Consider the following 26771-nt stretch of genomic DNA (forward strand, 5'->3'; position numbering starts at 1 on the left):
TACTAAGAGAAATCAGTAAAAAGCTGAACCACATCCTGGGCTCTGGCCAAGGGACAGCTGCAGCCAGCCCCGAACAAAAGCCCCTGTGAGAGGCAGGCCCAGCTTCAGAAATAGCCCTCTCCCCAAAGCGTCCCCAGTTGGAGGGGGAGGAGAGATCGTGGCACCTCTCCCTGATTCCTGCCCCACTTCCCGGCTACATTTTTTTATAGGTAACCCGCCAGCTGGTGGGACACACTTGGCCCTGACCTAGGCTCAAAGCTCCACTTTCCAGAAACTTCCAACCCAGAGAAAATTAGCTAAGGCAGGAGGTGCAGGAAGGTGGGGGTGGGGGATTAGGGGGGGACCTTGGCCTCTGGTCTGCGGCGGCCCTGGACTGTGGCATTCCCTTCCCTCTCTGCTCCTCCTCCCCCTTCTCCGCTCCTCTTCACTCCTCCCCCTCACTGGACCTCTGGAGAGGTGGTTGGGAGCCGTGGCCAGAGCCGCGGATCCGCACGGCGTGAACCTGACCTGGAAATTCTGCCTCGGCTGGAGCCTAGCTGTATGACTTCGGGTAAGTCCTCTTCCCTCCACGGACCCCCATTTCCCGCCCTGTCCAAGGGAGGTGGTGTTGGGAGTGAGGGGTGTTATCCTCCAGGTGCCCCGGACCCACCCCATTTGTCTTTGAGCCGGTTTCCCCTTGTTTTCCATTTTGCCTCAGTGGGTCCCGGCCGCCAGACAAGTCAGTGCCTTCCTCCCCTACAGTCCCCTCGCCGGCCTGCCGCCTGCCACTCCCTCTCTCTCCTCGGTTCAATAAAGTTAGCCTGTTCAAAAAGGGACGCCCTAGTCTGGGCCCTGCCTCTGTCCCTCCCTCGCCGCTTGCCCGGCCCTTGGACCCCTCCTTCCTGCGCTCTGGGCCCAGCCCATTAGCGTCGCCGTCGCAGGCGAAGGGGCGGAGAAGTCGTCAGCGTGGGGCGGCCCCTACTGTGGTGAGTGAGGACGTGTGTGGGGTGGGTGCTGGGCCCCCGACTCTCTCTTCGGCCCCCCCGAGGTTCCTTATTTTCTCTCCCTCCTTTCCCTTACGGCCCCTGCCCTTGAGGAAGGACGCCTAGCCTGTACCCCTGTCCACGGTGCCAAAACCCCCGCGCTTCTGACCCCAGAAGGATCCGAGCGCCCGGGGGCTCTGGCACTTCCCCAGGGCCACCAGTGGCACGTAGACTGGGAAAAGGAGCCGGGGGTGCTGGAGGGCAGGGTTACCGTCCCCTAGACTGACACGGCTAGCCATGGGGGAGTAACCGGAAGCCCAGGAACTGAGCGCCGAATGACCCCTTCGCCCATATACGTTACTGGTTTTTTGGGAGCTAACTGGGTGCGCCCTGGGACTAGTGTTCGTCCAGGGCTATTCTCAACCCGGGGAGAGAGGGGCAGCCATTTAGAGGTGCTGGGAGCTCTGACTTAGCAGGCAGAGGCCCTGGCCGGGTTTGCAAACTACCTCTGCTCTGTTACTTGAGCTGTGTGACCTTGGGCAAATCAGGTGACCGCTGAGGCTCAGCTTTGCCTACTCTGTAAAATGGGAACCAGGCTAGATACTCTCTAAGACATCTGGAAGTCGGAAAATCCTATGATGCTAGTAAACCCTTCTCAGCCCTCTACCCCACTGGGCCCCCTTTATCAGCACCAGGAATTGGGACTCCCTCCCGAGGGAGGCCTGGGACCCCTCCTGTGATAGCCAAAGAAAGAAGCAAGCTTCAGGAGGTCCGGGTTTGATTCCCGGATCGCCTCTCTAGCCTCAGTTTCCTCATTTGTAGATTGCTTCTGAGGTCACGTCCACCTCTAAATCTTTGTGCCTACTGCTGCAGCAATGTAACCCTGGGCAACTCACTTGTTCTGGGTCTCTGTAAATTGGGGTGGTTGAGCTACCTTGCCCCTGGGGACCTTTTCAGCTCTAATTCTGGATTCTAAATCCATAGACTAACAGGACTGAGATCTGGAAGAGAATTTAGAAATCATCCCACAGGGTTTGGAGTCAGAGTGAGCTCAAATTGTATGTTGGTTACTTACTATTCATGAACCCTGGGATGAGCCCCTTTCCCTTTCTTGGTTTCTATTTCCTTTTCTGAGTCAGTCTCTGGGATTTCAGTTCCAGACCACCTCACAAGTTCCATGCCCCTGTCTATGAAAAACAAACAAACAAAAAAACAGCTTGTAGGTGTGGAATGGTGGCTTTGAAATCCATGGCCCTGGGTTCCAGGCCTCGTTCTTAAACTCCCTTACTCCTTTACCTACTTTTTGAGAATAAGGATATGCCTGGGTGTGTAGGGGGTGTTGGCTAAGCTTAAGCTAACCTTTCCTGACCATCCTTAATAAGGGAGCAGAAAGCAACACCCAGACTTGCTGAGAACCCATCCAGGGAGGGACACTGAGCTGATCTAGGAGCAGTACATGGCTGAGCAGGCTCAGGTACCACCTTTTCCAGGATCGCCCCCTCTCCCAAGAAACAACTGGATTTCCTTTGCATGTGGTTTGTATTTAGGCAGGTCGGGGTGCATGGTAGTAGAGGGAGCATTCTTATCAGGAGGAGCTCCCTACCTCAAAGAAATCCTAGGCTCATTTTTAAAAAAAATTTGTGTTTAATCTTCTATATGCATACATGTATGTGTATTTACATACGTGTGTATGTGTGTGCATGTGTATATGTATATATCCTCCTGAATGGAATGTTGGCTCCTTCAGAGCAGGGCAGGGACTATGGCCATTTTGTTTGGTTGATTTTTCTGTTTGGTTTTCCTGTCCCCATTGCCTACAGTAGAATGGTGGACTCTGATCAGACAGAATTGAGTTTGAATCCTGCCTCAAACACTTGGTTCTGTGTAACTCTCGACAAATAACTTAAGTTCTCTGAGCCTCAGTTTCTTCACCATAAAATGAAGATAATTGCATCTACCTCAGGATTGTTGTGAGAGTCAAAGATAGTGTAAGTAAGGCACTATGTAAGTGTTATTGTAGTCACCAGCCACAGTGAAGTGACTGAGCCTCAGGTCACACAAGGAATGGATAAACTGGGATTTGGGTGGAGGTCATAGGAGCATAAACAGGAGAGGTCATCAGGTCAAACTCTCTCATTTTACACTGGGGGATCTGAGGCTCATACAGTTAAAGTGACTTAGTCTAGGTCACACAGATGTTAAGTGAAGGAGGCGGAATTTGAATCTGAGTCCAAAGTCAGTGAGGCTTCCTCCTCCAAATGTTCTTCCCCCCTCCTTTTTTTTTTTGACAGACTCGTGGTTTTTTTGATGTAAAGAATTCTGAGGAAACTCCTCTTCTACTAATTCAGATCTAGTCATTTCACCTCTTGTTTGCTTCAGTTTTCCTCATCTGTAAAATGGGGATAATAATGGCACCTTCCTTCCAAAGGCTTGTTGTGAGGATCAAGTGAGATTGTATTTGTAAAGTGCTTAACACAGTGCCTGGCACATATAAATGTTAACTACTATTATTATTATTGCCTATACCTGCTCAGCATCTTGTAGTCTTAGAAAATCTACCTGGGAGCATGAAGAAAGGAAGTGACTTGCCCAGGGTCACCTAGCCAGTATGAACCAGGTCTTCCTGACTCTTGGTCTCTGCCTACTATGCTATCCTCCTTTTCACCTGAAACAGTGTAAGCTTTTAACAGATTCTTGGGGAACTTGACTGAATTATGCTGGGAGGGTCATTGGAACTTAAAATATCAGCACTGAGAACAGCCTTAGCACTTAGACTGTCAGCGAAGGCAAGAACATTAGATTAGAAGATTATCAGGATTAGAAATATAGATATAATATGTCAGAATGGGGATGGGTCTTGGCAATTATTAAGATTATTCAGACCCCCTCATTTACAGAACTGGGAAACAGCCCTAGAGAGAAAGGATTTGCCCACAGTCACCCAGGTAGAGGGGGGAAGTGGCAGAAGAGGAATTGCATTCCTTAGGGCATGTGGTTGGCATTCAGGAGGACATGGGCAAGGCTGGTTCCCTCATGTGTACAGTCTAGCCTCTAATGGCCAATCTAGTCCTGTCTCTGCTAAGAAAGTGCTGCATAGCTTTGGGTAAGTCACTACCCTTCTCTGGCACTCTGAGTCTCGTCACCAGATGTGCCAAGGAAATCATAGGGAGTGATGTCTCTGCTCTCAGGAACACCACTGCCCAGGGGATCACATCCTCAACTCTTGCCATTACAGCATACTGGGAGGGAAAGTGTCTATATCTGCCTTCTTGCCTGCCTCTTCATGACATAGAACCAGTGTGGCCCATGGAATCCTGATTTCCCCAGATTGCCCACTAGGGACATAGCACAGGGGGAAGAAGGCTGAATCTGGAATCAGGGCCTGGGTTCAGGTCCTGGCTCTGACACTTCCTGTGGGACCTTAGGTGAGCTACTTTAGCTCTCTGGGCCTGTTTCCTCATTTGTAAAATGAAAAGATTGGACTAGATGACCCTTTGGAGTCAAGAGCTGTTATCTGCCCCAAGTAATACAGGTATCCTGACTCCCTTGTCTCAGGGGAATGACGGTCTCTCTAATCTCTGTGGCTGAGGCCACGAGAGTGGGACAGGGTGACTTTGCTAAGTCAGCACTCTGAGTTCATTGAGGCTGGTTATTTGCTGTGTAGTGTTTTTACTGGACTCTAATCACCCCTCCCTCCTTTCTTCCTTCCTTTCATTCATTCTTCTCTCTCTCTCCCTTTGTTCTGCTCTCCCTGGCTCTTGATATCACAAGTTACAAATGGATTCTAGCACTCTGTATGCTTAACCACCTCCCTACCTACAATGACTTCATTCTTTTCTTTCTTTTTACCTAGTCTAGAGGGTCCCAGGAGACCTCGAGTCAGACAGAAGCTGGCCAAAAGCCAGGCATCATGGCTGCACGATCCCTCTTTAGAGCTCTGGTATCAGCCAAGTGGGTGGCTAAGTCCTTGAAGGAGTCCCAGCCCCTGAAGCTGCTGGACGCTTCATGGTACCTGCCAAAGTTGGAACGAGACCCTCGGCAGGAGTTTGAAGAAGGTCACATCCCTGGAGCAGCCTTCTTCGACATCGACCTCTGCAGCGACCAGACGTCCCCCTACGACCACATGCTGCCCAATGCGGCAGAGTTCGCCGAGTATGTTGGCAAGCTGGGGGTGGGGAATGGCACCCACGTGGTGGTGTACGATGCCAGCGACCAGGGCTCCTTCTCCGCCCCCCGACTATGGTGGATGTTCAGGGCCTTTGGGCACGAGACTGTCTCACTGCTGGATGGAGGATTAAGGAACTGGAAGCGGGAGGGCTATCCGCTGAGCTCTGGCAGGGCCCGCCCAATTCAAGCAGAGTTCCAGGCCACCCTAAACCCGACGTTTGTGAAGACCTATGAAGACATCAAAGACAACATTGAATCACACCAGTTGCAGGTTGTAGATGCTCGTGTTGAAGGGCGCTTCAGGGGCATTGAGCCAGAACCCCGGGAAGGTAATATAGCTAGGGCACCCTCTATGGCCAGGTGGAGCTGAGGGAGGTGGCAGAAAGATCACACAGTATTTGCAGTCGAAAGACCTAGGGTCAAATCTCAGCTCTTTTTCCTACCTGGGTGATCGGACCCAACTCATTTCTTCAATCTGCTCTTTGGTTTTTTCCTCTGTAAAATGAGGGGGAGGAAGAGGGGGTTTGGACCAGGATCCTAAGTTTAGAGCTCTAAAGGCCCTTAGAGGCCACTAGTCCAACCCCCTTGTCTTATAGTGGAGGAACCTGAAGCCCCTGGGGTTCAAGTGACTTGGCCAAGGTCACACAAAGTAGTAAGGAGGAAAAACTAGAATTTGAATCCAGGTATTTTGACTCCAAACCCTATTACTTTTTCCATAGTACCACGTGATATCTTGGGGGATTTCCTAGAGTCCCTTTTCCATTCCAAATCCCACAATCAAAATAAACCATAAAATCATGGCTCTGAAGCTGGAAGGGATCTCAGAGCAAATCCAGCCCTGCCATTTTACAGATGAGAAAACTGAAGCCCAGAGAGGGAATGTGACATGAAATCAAAACTGGAAGGGGCCTTGGAGACTATCTATGCCAACCCCCTCATTTTATTGATAGAGGCTTTGAGCCCAAGTGCCTACAGACAATCCCATTTGCCATCAAGTATTGTCCCAGTTGGGTTCCATCCCCCTTGCCACCAATTCATCTTCTCCTCCGTAAATAAGATAACTCATGTAAAGTGATTTGCAAGCCTTCAAGTACCATAGACATGCTGGCTGGGGTGGTGGAGAGCTCTTAACTTGGGCCAGGACAGCTGTCACAGGGCGTGTGTTTGCTGCTGAACACACGGATTGGGAGAGAACAGGGTGATGGCTCACTGTCTTATGTTCATGGCCTGTGGTTTGTCCAGTGCTGCCTGCTGGACGCTTCAGTTGTCCAACTGGAGCTAGAGTGCCCAGAAGCACACGGGATTGAGAGAAACTGGGGGTCAATGTGAGAGAGTGATAGCAACAGTGATAGTAATGAGCATGGCCATCTTTCTCTAGCTTTATATCCATAGGCTCACTTGATCCTCACAGCAACCCTGTGGGGAAGGGGCTACTTATTGTCCCCATTTTACAGATGGGGAAACTGAGGCTTGGAGGGGAGATAGGATTTGTCCTAAGTCATCTGAGTGGTAAGTTGTTCAGTCATGTCTGACTCTCTGAGACCCCTTTTGGGATTTTCTTGGCAAAGACACTGCATGGTTTGCCATTTCTTGCTCCAGCTCATTTTACAGATGAGGAACTGAGGCAAAACACAGTTAAGTGACTTGCCCAGAATCACAGAAGTGTCTGAGGTCAGATTTGAACTCAGGAAAATGAGTCTTCCTGACTCTAGGCTGGGTGTTCTATGCACTGTGCCACCTAGCTGCCCAGGTTTTAAGAAACAGAGCCAGAATTTGAACCCAGATCCTCAGACCCAAAACTGTTCCTGGTATGTCTTGGCTTCACCTGCCTTGAGCCACTATGAGCTATAGTTTTCTTATGTGTAAAGTGGGGATGAAAGAATAGCTGAACATTGATGGACCTACTCCGTGCCAGGCATTAGTCTAAGAACCTGGGAGATATAAACCATGACGTAAACAGCTCCTGCCCTCACGACACTTCTGTTCTGAAAGGGGGTGTCACCACCTAGAGGGCAGTGATGTCCGCGGAGGGGAGCCTGGGTCCGAGGAGTCCCTGGAATGGGGAGTGGAGTTGTCCACATGCCCTCTGTACCTTATTGCCCCCCAATATGAGATGTCTTTGGTAGCCAGGCTGGTCCTCAGATGGCAGGTGCACACCACCGGGCCCCTACTTTTGGACTGTGCCTACGTAGCACTAGCAGAGCCTTCTGGAATCAGAGTCACCTATACGCCTAGAAGGCCTTCAGCGAGGATGACTGCAGACAGTGAAGTTCTGCTAGATCTTTAAATTCCATGACAGCGGGGACCCCTTGGAGTCTTCTTTCTGGCCCAGAGCTTGGGCTGGATGGTCCAGATACTTGGCATGCCTCCACTCAAGGCCTGGAGTACTGTCTTGGTTCCTACGTCCTCCATTTCTGTGGGTCACAGACCCCCTCTGATAGCACTACATTCTGTAGGTTATTTAAACCTTTGAGGATATTTAATTAATGTTTCCTCATTGTCTAAATTAAAGGAGCAACTGTGTGGCAATAATAATTACAGACTCTCAGTGCTGAGGGAGGAAGGAAGGAAGGAAGAGGGAGGGAGAGAGAGAAGAAATAAGGAAGAGAGGAAGGAAACATTCCTTAAGTGCCTGCCTACTGTATGCCACATACCATGCAAGCCCCTTACAAATATTGTCTCGTTTGATCGGCACAACGGCTCTGAGGGGGAGGTGCAATTATTTCCCCCATTTTACAGGTGAGGATACTGAGGCAGAGAAGTGTCAAGTGACTTGCCTAGGGTCACATAACTAATAATTCTGAGATTTGAACCCTAGTCTTCCCAACTCCAGACCCAGCACTCTATGCATTAAGCCAATATAACCCACACCTGTATGAGAATTCTCTCTACAATTTACCCAATGAGTCAGGTAGAGGTTAAGCCTATCCTTGAAGACTTCCAAAGATGGGGAGTCCACTATCTCCCAGAATAATCTATATCATAGAGTCCTAGGGTTGTAAGGGCCCTCAGGGGCCATGGATTCCAAATGAGGCCTAGCGGGGTGACAGGACTTGCCCAGGGTCGCACTACAGCATTTGAGGCAGGATTCAAATTCAGGTCTTCCTGACTCCCAGTCCCCCGCTCAACACTGTACCACCCAGCTAAGAGGCTTCTGGTCTTGGAATCAAAGTCATTTTGTCTTTGCTTGCCTCAGTTTCTTCATCTATAATAATATTAATAAATAAGAATAACAATTATAGTACCTCCCTTGCTGTCAGAAGTTTCAAATGAATTAGATAAACCTAAAGGGCTCTGTAAACTCTAAATCCCTATATGATTAGTTGTTAGCTATTTGTTATTTATTCATTAAGTTATTGTTTACTTAATTTATAACATCAAAGATTACAGTCAAGCTAACACTTATTTCTCTGTGCCGGGGACTGGACTAAACACCAGCACAAGAGTCACAGTCATTTCATTCGCACTTTACTACATGCTGACTCAGCCTCGCAGCCACTCTGTGAGGTGGATAATTTGTAAACATCATCCTCATTTTGTGGAGCTGGGAAATGAGGATCAGAAAAGGGAAGGCCAGAGGACCAGGTCTAAGACTCCAGGTACTCTCTGACTGCCAGGTTAATTACTCTGCCTCCATTCCACTCAACAAGCAGGCCACGGGGCAATATCTCTCCAGCAGTCAAGGTCTTTAAGCGGATGGATGTTTGAATGGCTGCTGGTCAGGGATATTGGAGCTGGGTTGCTGCTTCAGCACCAGGTGATATGGAGGACCGCTGAAGTCTCTTCCAGCTCTGTGATTCTTTGGTCTGTCTTATACTAGTCTCATGATCCCTTACCAGTCAGTCAGTCCTTCAATCTTTGATGAAAGCAGCTGGCCCCTTGCTGCCGCCCCCCCCCCCCCAGCCCTGCTCCCTCTTTAGGCACTTGGGTCTAGTGAAAAGTATCCTGGGGAATTTCAGTCAGAGAACTGGGTGGATCTGACACCTGCAACCTACAGGAATTTAGGAAAGGCCCTCCTGTTCTCCGGCAATGAGGTGGGGTTGATAAAATGGTATCTAAAGTCCCTTCCCACCCTTAATCCTCAGACCTTGTCCACTCAAAGCCAGTTTGCTCCTCTGCCAGACCATGTTCTTTATTCTTTTTCCCCCTTTAAAAAAAGTTATATTGTTAAATATTTCCCAATTACTTACACATTTTTTTTTTGGTGAGACAATTGGGGTTAAGTGACTTGCCTAGAGTCATACAGCTAGTCAGCATCATGTGTCTGAGGTCATAGTTGAACTCGGGTCCTCCTGACTCCAGGGCTGGTGCTCTATCCACTGCACCACCTAGCTGCCCCTACGGATAAAAATTTTTTAACAATATTTTTTTAAAAATTTGAGTTCCAAATTCTCTCCCTCCCTCCTGCCCCACCCCCTGCTTTGAGAAGGCAAGTAATTTAATTTTGTTTGTACTTGTAAGGTCTTGCAACACACATTTCCATATTAGCCATGTTGCAAAAGAAAACAAGCAAAATAAAACAATGAACATAGACATTTTAAAAATATTCTTCTATCTACATCGAGTTCATCAGTTTTTCCTCTGGAGGTGGGTAGCATTTTTCATCACAGGTCCTTTGGAATTGTCTTGGATCATTGCTTTGATCAGAGTAGCTGAGTCTTTCACAATTGATCGTTGTTACAATGTTGCTGTTACTGCATATAATATTCTCCTAGTTCTGCTCCCTTCAGTTTGCATCAGTTCAGCTAAATCTTCCCAGGTTTCTGAGAGCATCTTGCTCGTCATTTCTTATAGCACAATAGTATTCCTTTACCATCTCCCTTCAGATTTTATTTTAGGATCCAGAACTAGTCCCTTTGTCTCCTCCACAGGGCAGGCAATTTGGAAAGACTACTGGCTCTGAAGTCAGAGGACCTGAGTTCAAAACCTTCAGTTATTTTCTCTGTGACTCTACGAAAGTCACTTACCTTCCCCCACCCTCTTTTTTTTTCTTTTTTTAAAAATCTGATTGCTTTGACCTTCAAGCTACTGTTTAGGTAATTTTTTTTAAAATTTATTAATTTATTTTGAGTTATCAATAATCACCTCCATATGCTTTTGAGTTTAAAATTTTTCTCCCCTTTCCTCCCCACCACCACCCCCAAGATGGCGCACAATCTGATATGGGCTATACATTTACATTTTTATTAAACATTTTCACATTAGTGGTGTTGTAAGTAAAAATTAAAACCAATAGAAGGAACCATCAGAAAGGACCTCTTTTCTTTTTTTTCACATCCATAAAAGAAGGGTTGGATTAAAGAATCTCTGAGATCTTTTTCCACTTCTTGATGTATTGTCCCTATAGCCTATGTGACCTCAGGATAGTTAATCACTATCTTGGGCCTTTACTTCTTCATCTGTAAAATGAACTGGTTGGATTAAATGACCACTGAAATCCCTTCTAGCTCTGGATTTGTGATTTTATAATCCCAACCACTTCATTTTACAGATTAGGAAACTGAGGCCCAGAAAGGGGGTGGTCAGTCAATGTGCCAGGCACTGTGCTAAGCATTGAGGCATAGGCAGTTAGCTGCAAAGCCGGGATTCCAGCCCAGCTCCTCTGACTTTCCCCATCTTCCCACTCCTGCTATTTCCTACCTCCCACTGAATGTTTCTTTTCCTCCTTTAGGCATTGAACCTGGCCACATCCCTGGCACCTTGAACATCCCCTTCACCGACTTCCTGACTGAGGAGGGCCTGGAGAAGAGCCCTGATGCCATCCAAAGATTGTTCCAAGAGAAGAAGGTGGACCTCTCAAAGCCCCTGGTGGCAACTTGTGGCTCAGGTGTTACTGCCTGCCACGTAGCCCTGGGTGCGTATCTCTGTGGCAAGCCTGATGTGGCCATCTATGATGGAGCCTGGGTGGAGTGGTACATGCGTGCCCGGCCTGAGGATGTCATCTCAGAGGGCAGAGGCAAGACCCTCTGAGGCAAGGGCAGGCAGGGGACTTCTCCGCTCTCAGGCCACCGGCCTTTACCACCCCAGGATGGGGGATAGCCCAACCTTACAATTTTTCTTAAGTCTTTTTTAAATACAGTGGCCAAATTTATTAATTTTTTTAATTCTCAGGGTATGGCCTGGATGGCACACCCCACCCCTCCCTTCCAGAGGCCCTTGGAATATTCTGATTCCCAGACAAATGCTATCTGTTGAAAGTGGGGAAAGGGCATGGAGGACACCTTTGGCAGTGGTGAAGAGATCTGTTTGGGTTGATTGAAATGGAGAATGGGAGGAAAAGAGGGGCTTGCTGAGCCCCAAATATAGCCCTCTGAAATTTAGCCTGTGCTGATCACCAGACCTACCTCCTCCTATCTTTTACTGTCAATAAATATGAAGTGTTTAATCTTTCTATACAGCCACCTATTTCCTCCTGTTTGAAACCAATCTCTGAAAACCATAATGGGTGAAGCACTGTGGGTGTGGGCAAAGTGTCTCTCTTTTCCAGGGCTGCAGAAGAAGCCATTCTTCTGATGGGCTTTTAAATTAAAGGGTCAGGGAAATTGTCCCTGAATGAATGAATGAATGAAAAAGTATTCATTAAACCCTTACAAGCATTATGCTCAGTATTGGAAATGGAAAACTGTAGCCATACATCCTGGTGGGCCAATTCCAATCCCTTGGGGGAGGGCAGTTTTCTGGAATAAAAGAATTACCATTCTCCTATCAGACCATGGTGGGGGAGGGGTTTGAGTGTTGTTCAGGACTGAGAGTCAGAAGACTTGAGTTTAAGTTCCCTCTGTGAGATCTTAAGTTTTATGGAAGAAAAACAGGGGAGGTGGGGGTGGAGGTGGAATATAAGAGTTGAGTTTGAAGTTGAGAATTGGGATTTAGTCCTCACTTCCCCAGGTCACAGCCCCACGGTTGCCCCCTTCTTGTGTCCTTAAGCAAACCACTTTGCATCCACTTCCTCATCTGCCAGACAAGGATAAAGATACTAGCACTACCTAACTCGTGTCATTCACAAGATTTTAGATGGAAATCTGGAAAGGACCTCAGAGGTCATCAAAACCAATTTTTCTCATTTTCCAGGTGAGATATTGTGGTGTCAGGAGGTTTGGTGATTTTCCCAGGGTTTCAGAACTAGTAAGTGAATGGGGTAAATAGAAACCCAAATCTTCCTAGGTGACTTCTTTTTTCATCATAAAAATAAACATTTGGAAATCGTTTAAAACCCTACAGAAATGCATTAAGGGATGGGGATGGGTGGTAAATTACTAAGACCTGTCAAAGGCTGCAGATCCAGAAATGGTTCATAAATCTTTGAACTTATGGGCTCTGTGGCTTCTTATTCTTAAGCCTTAGGATAAAACTCAAACCTTTACATCTTTCTGATCTGATCAGCTTTCTGGGCAACAGTTCCTACTAGGAACCAGTCCAAAGCACCCCTTTTGTCTCTGGCCACTGGGCTTTCATCTTCCTTTTATCTTCTGTGAGTCTCTTGACCTTCCAAGGCTGGCCTGGCTCCCTTGCTTCAGAAACCTGTCCCTTGCCCTACTCCCACCAGTGGATGCCTAGCTTTCCTTACCCTGGGGGGTATGCTGGAATATGCTGGAATCAGTTCTAACCAGCTCTCAGCTCTTGATTATTAGATTTTTTTAGTGTGAGCATTTGTATCTCAGAAATTGGCCATCACTACAAGTCAGAGCTTGGGTTTGTTGTTTTGTTGATTTCCTCAACTTAAATGTTAACACTGCACATTAAACTTAGTAATGCATCTTGCATACATTTCTTCCCTTACTTCAACCTGGTTGTTAAACATTTACTAGTATACACCAGTACTGCTTGATAAATTTTGCTTGAGCTCAGCAGGAATGCAGTGGAAGGCTCAGGGAATGAGGTCAAAACCACATTAGAAGCCAGGTGATTGGAGAGTAAAATAATAATAATAATAATAGCAATAGCTGGTAGTGCTTTGGGGTTTACAAAATGCTTTACAAATATTAACTCATTTGAGCGTCACAACATTTCTGAGTTAGTGGAGATGGTCTGATGAGGATGGGAGCTAGACCCCAAAAAGGAAGATCTCTGAGGTTTGCCTGAGGCTATAATCTCATCAATTGGCCTTTCGTTGTGGCTACACCCAATCTCACAATTCTGTTACCTTTAATCTAGCCTAGCCCTCCATTGTTTTACCTACTCATGGCCGCTGGCCATTTCTCCCACTCTTAATCCTAGCTAGGCTGCATTCTCCCTTGGCCAAGTGGTTCAGGTCCCAGGAGTTCTGTTCACCGCAGTTTGCTGGCCACTCCCATCCAGATCCTCCTTAGACCCTTCCTCCAGTCACCTCAAATACCTGGCCACTCCTAGATCCCTCCCACAATTTTTCTGTATATAAGGTTCATCTTGTCTCCGTTATGGTGCTCGGATTCTTATAATCTAGCCAATAGCTTACTAACGTTCAGACTCAAGAGTCTGCCCAATGTGACCGATGTTCTAATACACATCTTTGGCCGAAAGAAGGCTTAGGTGGAATTCTTTCGGACAGGACTTGAGTGTTGCGATTTTGGGGTCCCAGCACTCCTAGACCTCTAGACCTCATCAGCTCCTTGGATTGTAAAGCGGTGCAGAAAGGACAGTAATAGCCAAAGAATATTATCAATACAATTAGATTATGAAGAAGAAGAAATGGGCTCTTCAGTAGTTGGGTGGGTCAGCAGTGGAAGGGCAATAGGAGAGCAGAAACGCTTTGGTTAAAGATGAGCCTCTCCTGATAGAACCTAAGGTCCTTGAGGAGAGAGGCTGCTCCATTTTGTCTGTGTGTGTCCCTAGCACAGCATGTGGTACGTAGCAGGCACTTTCTAAATACTTGTGGATGACTAATTAAATAGAATAGTCTCCTGACCGCCAGGAAATAATTCCCACTTAAGGTTTATGAAATACTTTTCTATAAAGCCCTTCTAGGGGAAAAAAACCACCAGTATTATCTGTATTTTACAGCTGAGGAGGCTGAGGCTGGAGGTGGGGAGAGACTAGCCCAGGGTCCAGGACTTGAACCCATTTTTCCTGACTTGTTCCAAGAATTCTTTCCAATATACTGTGCTCCCTCTAATTGTTCTGAGCTTACAAGATCTGGGCCGTGGTGAGGTGAAATAGCGCAGCGCTGGGACCATGGAGGAGTCAGCTGCAGTAGGTCCAGGGGGACCAGCTTGGAGGAGAGATGAGGGTTAAACCCTGACTCTCCATTTATTTGTGGCATCTCCCACCTCTCCTTTTTCATTCCTTATTTCCTGCCCCTCTTCCCCTTTTCCTAGAAATACCTTGGAAAACGATTTCACCAATACTTCTTGACTGCCCTTCCCACTCTCCCTTGGGATAAATCCACACCCATTCATATGCCCCAGGTGTTCCACATTCCATTTAGATCTTTGGGAACCTGAAATTCCACTGGAATCTTTGTTGTCTTCCCCACTGCCAACACACTCCTTCAATATAACCTAAAAGGAAAAATTTTCAAAGAATTCAACCTGCCCCTGGGTGGAATGGACATTAGTAGGTTGTTTGGGCTGTGTGGCTCTATTTGGGGTTTTCTCAGCAAAGATAGTGGAATAGCTTGCCATTTCCTTCTCCAGCTCATTTTACAGATGAGGAAACTGAGGCAAACAGGTTTAAGTGACTTGTCCAGGGTCACACATAGTAAATGTGTGAGGCCAGATTTGAATTTAGGAAGATGAGTCTTCCTGACTCCACCACCTAGCTGCTGCAATTACTGAATGTATTCAAGTGAAGACTAGATCGCCAGTGATTGTGATGAAGTCCAAGGTGTGAGTGTGTGTGTGTGTCCCCATTCAGGCTGTCTCCAAATCAAGTAAAGGCATTTATTCCAGATAACACACCACTCAGGGTCCTCCTTAAGGGAGGTGGAAGACCCCTAAGGGAGGGGCCTTCTCCCCAAAGGAGAGGCTCCCTAGCCAGGTGAAGCTGGGGATTCTTATGAAGGAACCCTGCTTGGGTAGGGAGCTGAGGTAATGCAGGCAAGGGCAGTAGCTTAGAGTTTTGATTCCATCATCCAGCCCATTTGCCAAGGGTAGAAGAGCCCCTGTTAGTTTCATTATTTCCTTGATCAGCCTATTTGAATTTCAATTTCTCTAGAAAGGTTTCAGCTAATCTCATCAACTGGAAAATAGAAATAGGGATTAGAGCTAGGAAGCACGGTAGATAGAATCTAGAGTTAGGAAGTCCTGAGTTCAAATCCTACCTGAAATATTTTCTAACTGAGTGACACTAGGCAAATCACTTAGTTGCTGTCTGCCTCCATTTCCTCAACTGTAAAATGAGGATAATAATAGCACCTACTTTCCAGGGTTGTTGTGAGGACCAAATGAGGTAATAACTTGCAAAGTGTATGCTTGGCACATAGGAGGTGATTAATAAGTACTTGTGTTTCTTCTCCCTACTTCCTCCCTACTGTGATATCTTCTATCTAAAAATTCCTGGATAAAGAAACTCCCCCTAGCAATGCAGATTGACACTATCTCTGCAATTTGTAATTTTAAAATTCCTTTGAGAAGACAGTGACTTGCCCTGGGTTACACTTTCAGTATTAGTGAGATCAGGACTTGAATACAGCTTTTCTGACCTTAAGGCCAGTCCTTGATGTCTAAAGTCATGCTGCCTCTCTATAACTGGGATCACCTACAAATATTCCCAGGTTTCCCCCATCCTTAAGACACTTTTCTCTGCCACCCCCTCAAGTTATCATCCCATGTCTCTCTTCCCTTTCACAGCCAGTCCCCTGCTAAAAGTCCTCTTAGCTGCTCAGTCTCTACCTCCCCACTTCCCACTCTCCTTAGCTGCCTAAGAATCTGGCCTCTGGCCCCACCACTCAACAGCCACTGCCTGTCTCCAAAGTGGACTCCATTCTCTTACCTGGCAAAGCCAATGCCTCTTTTCTCAGCTCTCAGCCTCCTTGACCTCTCTGTGACTTCTCACATTGTTGCTGGCTGGATACTCTCCAGCATGGTATATATAATTTTTTTTTTAAATAATTGGCTGTGAAAGCAGAGGAATAGGGTTCATGGCATGGCACTCTCTACCTTAAGCAAGTCACTTATCCTTCCTCCCTGGGCCTCAGTTTCTTCATATGTAAAATCAAGGGGTTAACCTAGCTGTCCTCTAAGGTCTCTTTTGGCTCTTCAGCAGGTCTGGGATCCCGTGATCTTTCCTTGGTTCTGGTGATACTATTCTGTCTTGTTTTCCTCTTTTAGGCTTCATGGATTTATTCATTCTTCATCCTCTTCCTGACCCCTTGTCATGAGTGTTCTTTCCTGGGCTCTCTGTGTTTTCTCTCTCTCTCTCTCTCTCTCTCTCTCTCTCTCTCTCTCTCTCTCTCTCTCTCTCTCTCTCTCTCTCTCTCTCTCTCTCTCTCTCTCTCTTTCTCTCCTAATCTAATGTATAACCTATGCCTATGAGCCTATGAGCTCAGGGTTAAATAGATGACATGACATGATACAGTATGGTATGGTATGGTATGGTATGGTATGGTATGGTATGGTATGGTATGGTGTATATGATGTAGTTATATGTGGATATATGAGCATATATATACAAAATGGAAGGGGTAGCAGCTGGGGAAATCAGGAAATGCCTCCTATAGAAGGTAACACTTGAGTTAAATCTTGCAAGAAATCAAGGACTCTAAGAGACTGAAGTGAGGGGGGAGCCAGTCTCTACTATGGGGCACTTCCTGTGTAAAGCCCCAAAGATGAGACATAGGAAGTTTTGTGGGAAGGAATAGCCAGAAGGGCAGTTTGGCTGGGCCATAGAATGCAATAAGAGCATGGATGTAGAGTAAGCCTGCCAAGATAGACTGGGTCTAGGCTGTGAAGGACTCAGAAGGCCAAACAGAACCATTTGTATTGAGCATAATTACCTGCCAGGACCAGAAGCCCTTGGGGTGGTTGAGGGAACAAAGCTCTAGCAGCTCTCTCTGAAGAGCCCAGCAGCTCTTTGAAGACCTGCCTGGGTAGCTGCCTCTTGGGTTGATCTGGGACTCAGTAGGGACTTGACCCCAATAAAGCTTCAGCCAGGCAGGCAAGAAAGGAATCCAAACTAGAGGATGCTTGAGTTAGATGGGGCAGCTTTTCCATGACTTGGTAGCTAGCTAACTACTGGAAGGCAGAGTTTTCTCCATCTTGTCCCTCACCTAGTGCTCTCAGAAATAGAGCCATCTTTGGGATCGACCCTATTCAACACTCCACCTTGGGCTGGTTTCCTGAGCCCAGTGGCCACTTTCCTAATGGCAGCATAGTTTAATTCAGCTGAATAAGTGCTTATGAAGTACCTACCACTGCAGTATGCACACAGTGCTGGACTAGACTGTGAGGAGAGGGACCCACACTACAGTTGGGGTTTCATTAGAATAGGGAAATCCTGATGTGCTGACCAGCATTTCCCCTCCAGTTTACAGTTTTAGTGTTCTCTAGAGCACTGAGAAGTTAAGGAATTTGAGGTGCCTTGCAAAGAACACTGAATTTGGAGTCCCAGGCACTGAGTTTGAATGCTAACTCCACCCCTTAAAGCCTGTTTGACCTTGGGAAATTCCTTTCCCAAGTTGCTTTTTACGGAGGCGAGAATGGTTGTTTTTTAAAGTAGCTATTAAGTCTTACATTGTCATTTTGGGTAATTTGACATTCTAAAAGAAGACAAGTTTGAATGCAGTGAGATGACAGAATCAGATCTTCTCTGTGCAAGCAACGACTCTCGTGGATTTCCAAAGAACCCAGTTGGAAACCCAATTGTCTTACTGTCACAACAGACTGACTGTACTGCTGCCTCTTGACAGACACTTATCTGGATTTGATCAGTTTTCTTTGATGTTCTTTAGTTTCTGGATTTCTGTACTTACAGACTAATCTATGAAAACCAGCTGCCTTTCTGGCTAGGGAACCTCTAGGAAAAATGGCTTTTGGGATCATAGTTCTAGAACTAGAAGCCACCTTAGAGAATACCTCACCCAACATTTCACAGGCATCTAATTCTTCTCCTTTTAGAGAGGGGAAACTGAGGCTCCAGAGGAAAGTGACTTGACCAAGAGTTGGGACATGAACCCAAGACCTCAGACTGCAAATCCACCATTCTTTCCCCTGGACCTAACTGCCTCTCTGAATTGATATTTTTTTTATTGTAATAAAACTCATCATTCTGAGATGTCTTATTTCTGTAATTTTTCTATAATTTCTACAATATTTCTGTAATATGTATTATTTCCTGCAAAAATTGATCAACATTCATTTTTTAGTTTAATTTAATTTTCAACAAGCATTTATTTTCTCTCTGTCTCACATCCTTTCCCAACTGAAAAGAAAAAAGAAAAAGAAAAGGCCTTCTAACAATATGTATCCCAAGCAAAACAAACCTCTCACACTGGCCATATGCAGAAACGTGCCTCTCCTTCTGTGCCCTGAGTCCATCAGTTCTCTGTGGCGAGGTGGGAGGCAGGCTTCATCTCTGGTACTCTGGAATCGTGATGCGTCATTTACCGACCAGTCAATAGGCGTTTATCGAGAACTGAACGACAGCAGAGGGTATGCCATGTGTTAGGCAATGTTCTTGGCACTGGGCATTCAAAGAGAAATGTCAAATTTCCCCTCATCTGGCAAGGAGAGATAATAGCTAGTTGCATAAATATATGTTGTTGTTGACTTACGTCCGACCCCACTTGGGGTTTTCTTGGCAAAGATACTGCAGTGGCTTGCCATTTCCTTCTCCAGCTTATTTTACAGATGAGGAAACTGAGGCAAAAAGAGAGAAGTGACTTGCCCAGGGTCACACAGTTAGGAAGTATCAGAGGGCTCAGATTTGAGCTCAGGAAGCTGAGTCTCCCTGAATCCAAGCCTGAGACTCTATCCACTGTGCTACCCAGCTACCCTGTATAAATATACAGACAGAGCATAAGCAAGACGGTGTCAGTATAATGGAGAGAACTCAAAACCAGGAATGTCTGGCTTCGGGTCCCTCCTCTGGGACACATCCTGGCTGAGTGACTGACCCTGGGCAAATTCTACTTCCTGTTAGTGCTCTAGGTGCCTCTTAAGACTAGAAGTAGCTGGGTGGCACAGTGGATAGAGCATGAGCCCTGAAGTCAGGAGGACCTGAGTTCAAATCCGGCCTCAGACCAAACTTTGATACTTACTAGCTGTGTGACCCTGGGCAAGTCACTTAACCCCAATTGCCTAAAAACAAAATGAAAAAAAAAAAGACTAGAAATTGCAGAGATGGTATTGACCTGTGTTGATGGAGGGACTTTCCTCTTCGGGGAGTTTCTTTTAACCAAAGAATTTACAGCTGTAGTCTGTAAATTATAAATGATGTAGTTGGGGGGGGGTGCCGGAAGAGTACTAAGGTGGAGGTAAGGGAGGAATCAGGAGAGGTCTCACATGAGAGGGGGCTTTTAAGCAGATCCTTGAAGAGGCAGAGGTGAGGAAGGAGCGTGGTCCAAGCAGAGATGGCCTTTCCATGGAGTGCCCTGTAGGAGGACTCTTGTAAGAAGGCCAATTTGGCTGAGCAAGAGAAACAGAAGCATCTGTAATGTTTCAGTAATTATTAATTGAACTGCATTTGACAATTTTCAGCAGGTTTGAAGATAGTGCAGTGGAAGGAGGACTGAGTCTGGAGGCAGAGATACGTGGGTTGGAACCCTGGCACTGCTACTTACTCCCCGGTGTGATCTTGGGTAACCCCTCTGGGCCTTACTTTCCTGATCTGTCAAATGAAGGCTTTGGTTCCTTTGAACTGTAGAGCTGGGGTCCCATCACCCTCTCTGGACTTCTATTTCCCCATCTGCAAAATAAAAGTGTTGGACTGGACCATTTCCAAGGTCCCTTCTGGGGCTGGAGTATATTAACTTGCTTCTCATTTTCAGGTCTCGATTTCCTAATCTGTAAAATGAGGCTGTTGGAGTAGATGATCCCTAAGGGCAGCTAGCTGGTGCAGTGAATAGCACATCAGTTCTGGAGTCAGGAAGATTATTTTTGTGCGTTCAAATTTGGCTTCAGACACTTACTGGCTTCTTTGATCCTGGGCAAGTCATGTTACCCTGTTTGCCTCAGTTTCCTTATATGTCAAATGAGCTGGAGAAGGAAATGGCCAACCACCACAATACCTTTGCCAAAAAACCAAACTAAAACAAAAAAATCAAATGGGATCACAAAGAGTCCAACAGGATTGAAACAACTTGGTAACAAGAAGAACTACAAGTTTAGGATTATATTTCCTATATACACATGTGTATACACTGGTGAATATGAATGGTGTATACCTATATGTGACAGTGAGGAGGCTGGTCACACATAGGGGAGTAAAAGGAGGAAAGGTTGATTAGGAAGCATGGACATATTTTGGAGGGTCCTTGAAAAGGAAGGAGTGTAGTCTATTGGGAACAACCCATGATTGGTAATCAGGCCCTTGGGTTCCATGGACCCCCATACCTATAGGCAAGATCTCTTCCTTCCTCCACGGGTCTCCCAGTTTCTTCACCTGTCACACCTGCCAAGTACCTTGAGTTCAGGTGAAGGAAACAATTCGGGGTGGGGGGAAGGGGCTGGGGAGCCAGTAGTATAAAGAAAGTAACTTTCAGAAAGGAGAGAAATCAGTGAACTCATCTAGTCTAAAAATCTTATTTTACTGAGGGGTAGACCAAGGCTCAGAGCAATTAGGTGACTTGCCCAAAATCACATAGTAGCAGATGAGAAATTCAAACCGAAGTGCTCTGACGGTCTACCTGAGGCTCTATCTACCTGTCTAAGTAGGGCAAAGTTTGCCAGGGTAAAGAGTTAGGATGGGTGCCAAAGATATGCTTCAAGGCTAATGATGTGATAGCGAATAGACATGGGCCCAGGGAAGTTGGCTGAACTCCACTTTCAGCTGTGGGTTGTGTGGGCCCTCTCACTATTATCTTTGCAGCTGGGCCAAGCCTTCAGTGGCTACTGACAAAAAATCCAAAATCCAGAGGCAGAAAAAAACTGTCTGCAGGACTGCTGCTGAATCTTCAGAGATCAAGAAGCAGGGCAGGGGCCGGGTGTAGACCAGGAGTCATAAAGAAAGAGTGGAAGAGGGGTGAGGAAATAGAATGGGTCTATTGGAGTCTTTTACCTTTGGCTTTGGGATCAAAGGTTGGGTCTGATGTCTACGTGTGCCCCTTTCCACCTCTACCTCCTCTTGATCATGCCCCTGGCCTGCAGAGCCAAAAGGGTCAGAGGGTGTAGCAATTACCCAAGGGCATGGAGCCTGTCATATTACAAAGAGCAGAGTAGATGGGATGCCAAGATCCAGAGATGGCCCTACCCCCTCATTTTACAGAGGAGGAAACCGAGGCCCAGTAAGAGGAAAGCACAAGCACATTTTTCTCCTTTCTGAAAGTTATTTTTTTATACCACTAGCTCCCCAGCCCCTTCCCCCACATCCCCCATTGTTTCCTTCATCTGAACTCAAGGTACCTGACAGGTGTGACAGGTGAAGAAACTGGCATGGATTTGATGGACTTGGAGTTTGAATCCTGGGTCATAAATACCAGGACCTGGGTTCAAGTCCCACTCAGTAACTGTGTAACTCTGTGCAAGTCACTTGACCTCCTCTGGCCTCAGTTTCCTCATCTGTAAAATGAGAAGCTTGGGCGAGATGACCTCTGGGGTCCCTCCCACCTTGAGATTTGTGATCCTATCATGGAATTTGCTCAAAGTTACATAGGCAGTAAGTTACCAAACCAGCCTAGGAAGGAAGATACTGGAACTCCAGAGCCAGGGCTTTGCCTGCCCCAGCCATGGTACAAGGAAAGGGAAGTCAAGATCTCTTCCTTCTCACATGGCCCAAGCTCCACTCAGGTGTAACCTCTTACTAAAAAACCTTTTCTGAATTTCCTAGCAGTTAGTGACTGTTCCCTTCTTTCCAGAAATGACTTTGTATTTCCCACTTATCTGCCTATGCATTGGAATGCAAGCTCCCTGAAGGCAGGAGCTGTTTCATTTTTGACTTTGAATGCCCGGCACTTGGCCAAGTGCCCTACACATAAATTGTTATTGAGGTTTTTTTGGCAAAGATACTGGAGTGGTGTGTCATTTCCTAAGGTCACGTAGCTAGAAAGTTTCTGAGGCAGGATTTGAATTCAGGTCTTCCAGGCTCTATCCACCGCACCACCTAGCTGCCTCATATACTAGGCTCTTGATAAATGCAGTTGATTTGAATTGAACTTACTGGGTAACCCTCTGAACAAGTCAAGAAGCATTTATTAAGCACCTACTTTTTGTAAGTTGCCCTGCTAAGTGGTAAAGGTAAAAACAAAAGTCTCTGCTCTTCAGGTGCTCCCAGTCCAAGGTCTCTAACTTATGTCTCTTATGATCTTCCCTTTCCCTCTACCTCTTAAATCTGATGGCTTCTTACAGGACTCTGCTCAAATGACATCTCATGGTTGGTTTTCCCCATCACTCCAGCCTTCTCTAAAATGACTTTCTATCTACTTTGCACACTTCCTGTTTGTACTTTGTAATTTACATGTTGTCCCCCTGTTAGACTGTAAGTTCCTTGAGGGGCAGGGCTGTTTTTGCCCTTTCTTGTATATTCTGTGCTTAGCACAGTCCCTGGCATGCAGTAAGTGCTTAATAAATGGTTGTCACCTAATCGACTGACTGCTGCATCACGACTACCCTATCTCCTCTCACCTGGACCATCATAATTACATTCTACAAGTCCTAATGCATCCAGTGTCTCCCCTCTCCAATTCATCCTCCACTCCTTGGTCAAATTGATTTTCTTAAAGTACAGGTGTGACCATGTCTTAACCCTGCTCCAGGAGTTGAATGGCTCCCTATCCTCTCTAGATAAAATAAAATACAAACTCTACTTTTTGGTACTAAAACCTTTTACAGTCTGGTTCCAACCCTTTTTCTCAGGCTGATTGTACAGGATTCCCTCTTTCCTCTGCCAAACCCTTCAACTTGTTCTCCATTAAAGACATTCAGTCTCCTCCTCTGTGTATTTGCCTAGCTTGTCCCCTATGATTAAATCCTTTGCTTTTCACCTACTTGCACCTCTTGGAAACTTTCATCCTCTTCAAGACTCTATCCAAGAAGCTTTTCCTGATTTTCCTCAACTGATAGTAGCCCCCATATGTATTTATTTTATATGTATCCTGTGTTTATTTATTTTTCAATCGTGACACTTTGTTTTTCTATCACCCTCATATCCAAACGTAGCCCTCCCTGTCTTCTAACCAGAGAGCCAAACTGTGAAACAATCATTTATTTAGAGAAAAGAGCAGTGGGAAGGTTAATAAAACAAACCAACACATAATATAAGTCAGATGGTATATGCAATGTTATTCACCTATAGGCCCCCACTGTGCATAAAAAAAAAAGGAGAGAGGTACATTTTTTTCATACCTTCTTTGGAATTAAACTTGGTCATTAGAACTGTAGTTACTTTTCTGTGAATGTGTCTCCCAAGGAGAATGTAAGCTCCTTGAGGGCAGGGAATGCCTTCAGGTTCAAATTTGTATCCTCTATGGCTAGCACATAGGGAGAACTGAATAAAAGTTGGTTGATTCCTTGTTTTTTATGGAAGCAAAAAGCAAGTAACATCATTGAATCTTGGTGGATATGTAGTCCAACCCTTATCTAAAAATGTTCTCTCAAAAGTTCCTGACAAAGGGTCATCTGGCTTCTGCTCAAAAACCCAACCCTCTGGTACCATGAGCTGTGTGAATGTCAGAGGCTTGTAACAGGATGAACTGGAAGAGACTTTGGAGCCCATTGAGGTCATGGAGACTCATTTCATTGGGTAATGGGATTTAGCTGCTCATCAAGTCCCAAGCCTATAAAATGCTTTGTCCAAGGTTGCACACGCAAGAAGGGGCAGAGCCAGGATTCAAACTAAGATCCCTAGTTCAGTGCTCTTTTTTGTTAGCTGCATTACTTCATTCTTCACTGCCCCCTCTAGACTACCAATGCTTGTCCAATGAGTAAACTGTAAGCTTTTTGAGGGTAGGAACTATGTTACTTTTCATCTTTGAGTCCTTAACACACAGCATAGGTTCCTGCAGGGAGCAGGTGTTTAATATTTTTTGTGGTGGTTGAATTGAATTATACAATGGAATGTGGATTACTTGGGATAAAATAAGTGATCATTTGGGTATGATTTCATTTTATGATTTCATTTTATGACAGTATTTCATTTTATGACAATGGTGGTCATGAGGGTGTGTTTCTCCTGACAGTAGGCTGACCTTGAAGAGAGAAAACTGGATTGAGCTGGTTTGTTCTGTCAGATTGTTGTGGGCTGAGAGGTTGAGAGGTTGTGACCCCTTAAAGACCGGAGTTTAGGATGGGTCGTCTGGAATGAATTCACAGACTCAAGCATTCTTTAATTCAAGGTGGCAAAGATTTATTGTTATGCTTTTCAGTGGGCAAGGATTCTCAAAGGATCCTGCAACCTTAGAGAAGTACAGGTAAAGTTTATATAGGATAAAATGCAATAAAAACGTATGTCAAATATGCTAACTAGGGGATTCAGGGTGGGATTAGGGAGTGGTTAAGGAGTGGTCAGCTTTCAATTGAAACTCGAGATAAGAAAAGTCCCATTATTCAAGAAAGTATCTGGTCCCAGACATCCTGGGCCCAGTGATAACAAACAGGAGGAATACTGATCAGCTCTGTCTGGTCCTGGAATTTGCTGACACAGCAAGGGGTGTTTTTAGTTCACTCAGAGAGAAAAAGATTAATTTAGGTTTTTGGCCCTTATCGGGCCTCAATTGATCTTACATGATTATCAAGGGACAGTGTTTCTGAGGCTAGGGAGAAATTGGGGCCCAAGTACAAGCACCCAAGCATAAGCACCCCAACAAGATGAGTGGTAGATTTGGGACATAAATGTCAGAGCTAGGGGTGTGGGGGGAGGTCAAGGGTTCTTAACTTCCTCCTGCTCCTCTTTTTTCTCCTCCTCCTTTTCCTCCCCCTCCTCCTTCTCATCTTCATTTTCCTTTTCCTTCTCCTCGTCTTCTCCCTTCTCCTTCTCCTCTTTCTCCTCCACCTGGGTTGGTTTGCTCCTCAGACAGTCTGATGGCTCTATCACTCTGCTTGGGATCCCTCCTCCACCTCTTAGGGGGTAGAGGGGCTCTTCATTGTATGGCAGATTTAGTGCAGATACCCCATCAACTTTAGTCTTACCTCAGCTCAGAAATTCTAAGCTCAATGGATCCACCAGCCCCAACCTCCCCAGTGTTGCAGTCTAGGGGTGCTGGGAATCCCAAAATACAAGGACAAAGGACACAGGTCTATCTTGAAAGAATTCAACCACTCAAGCCCTCTTTCAGTTCAAGTAGTGAGTTTATTATGACACTCATTAGGGTGGTTTAGATTCCTAATGAGTCTGTGCAATTTAATGGGGGCAGTTTCAATACTTTTATAAGGAAGACCCAGATAAGATCTAGGAGTGGCGAGTAGCCTAGGGTGGTCTGGTGGTAACAGAGAATGAAGGGTTGGACTGGATCAGAGGTAAAGAGAATGAAGGGCTGGGATGGGTAGGAGTCACAATGAAAGGACAGTTGAAAGGATTATGCTAGGATGCCTCAGGTGAACTCTAGGGATCTGGGTTCAGGGCCTGGGTTCCTGAAATTTGTGGGAAAGTTCAAGGACTGATGGTCTTTTTTTTTTATGGGGGGGTCCAGATCCTATGCCCCATCACCCAGTAGCAGGGAATACAGGCATGCACCCAGATACCCAGTGGATCCCTTGTTGATGAGGTCTAGAGGTTTGGGGGTATTTCTTGGAACCCCCAAGATTGTGACGCCTGGGCCTTGTCTGAAAGAATTCAACTCAAATCTTCTTCCAGCCAGAGGAAAACTTTTGTTAGTAATAAAACACATAGGCCAGGTGGCGTCCTTTTGGACAAGCGGGCATGAAAAGGCCTCAGCCTTTTGGACAAGAGATTCTCAGCCTCTCAATGGGGGCCAGGGTAGATCTTATATACTAAAGAGACTTTGGGTGACCAGGGAAGGGTCTGGGAAAATGGTCTGGGTGAGAATTCTGATTGGAATGTCTAAAAGATTGAATACACAATGGAAATAGATAATGAAGGAACTGAAAGGCATCTGAATGCAATCAAAAAAGTGGGGCTAGGGCTTTCAAAGGGAGATAAGAGGAGGACTTGGGGAGTAGATAAGGAACCTAAAATGGGAGCCAAATTTTTTTTAGGTCAAGGGGCAGAGGCAAATCTGAATAAGAATAAGAGGTAAGGCTAAGGCTTTCAAAGGGAGATGAGGGGCTGGGGTCTGTAGACAAATGGGAGTTAGATTCCCTTTGGGGCTAGGGGCTAAGATCTTGGCTCGGGCCTATACCCCATTGTTGTCATGTTTTTAAATTTATAAAACAAAACCTGTAGGATTGCAAAAGAAACCAGCTCTCTTGAAATAGTTATCAAATTCTTTCTAAAAATCCAAATTTACAGACCCTAGGTTAGGAATTCTTGATTCTCGTTCAATTCCCTTTAATTTTTCTGAGATAATGGAATCTCTGAGATAGAAAATAACTCAGGTCCCACAGTGAGATAGTGGCAGAGGTGTGGGGGCTACTGCTATACTTTTACAACCTGGCTAATCCCTACTCATATAATCCC

At 45.9% G+C, this 26771-nt stretch overlaps 1 protein-coding gene across 5 annotated transcripts; it reads left to right on the forward strand.

Moving 5' to 3' along the window:
• The first annotated feature begins 351 nt into the window (after positions 1-351).
• On the forward strand, positions 352-18315 carry MPST (mercaptopyruvate sulfurtransferase). 5 transcript variants are annotated; one of them, XM_020982509.2, is made up of 5 exons: positions 352-550; positions 742-965; positions 4816-5458; positions 10801-10983; positions 18161-18315. In XM_020982509.2, exons 1-5 carry the CDS (start codon positions 541-543, stop codon positions 18172-18174), a joined length of 1074 nt encoding a protein of 357 aa, XP_020838168.1. In that variant the 5' UTR covers positions 352-540; the 3' UTR covers positions 18175-18315. The 5 variants fall into 5 exon arrangements, with proteins under 5 accessions (XP_020838168.1, XP_020838167.1, XP_020838166.1 ...); XM_020982508.2 differs by lacking the exon at positions 18161-18315 and adding an exon at positions 11241-11520; XM_020982507.2 differs by lacking the exon at positions 18161-18315 and having other exon boundaries at positions 10801-11520.
• Positions 18316-26771: the final 8456 nt, after the last annotated feature.

This window comes from Phascolarctos cinereus, unplaced genomic scaffold (assembly GCF_003287225.1).
Source record: "Phascolarctos cinereus isolate Bilbo 61053 unplaced genomic scaffold, phaCin_HiC Scaffold_1;HRSCAF=81, whole genome shotgun sequence".
NCBI classification, from domain to species: Eukaryota; Metazoa; Chordata; class Mammalia; order Diprotodontia; family Phascolarctidae; genus Phascolarctos; species Phascolarctos cinereus.

Excerpts from the sequence above, each read along its gene's own strand:
- MPST (XM_020982507.2), top strand. Across the intron at positions 966-4,815 it reads GTGGGGCGGCCCCTACTGTG|TCTAGAGGGTCCCAGGAGAC; the intron begins GTGAGTGAGGAC and ends CTTTTTACCTAG. Across the intron at positions 5,459-10,800 it reads TGAGCCAGAACCCCGGGAAG|GCATTGAACCTGGCCACATC; the intron begins GTAATATAGCTA and ends TTCCTCCTTTAG.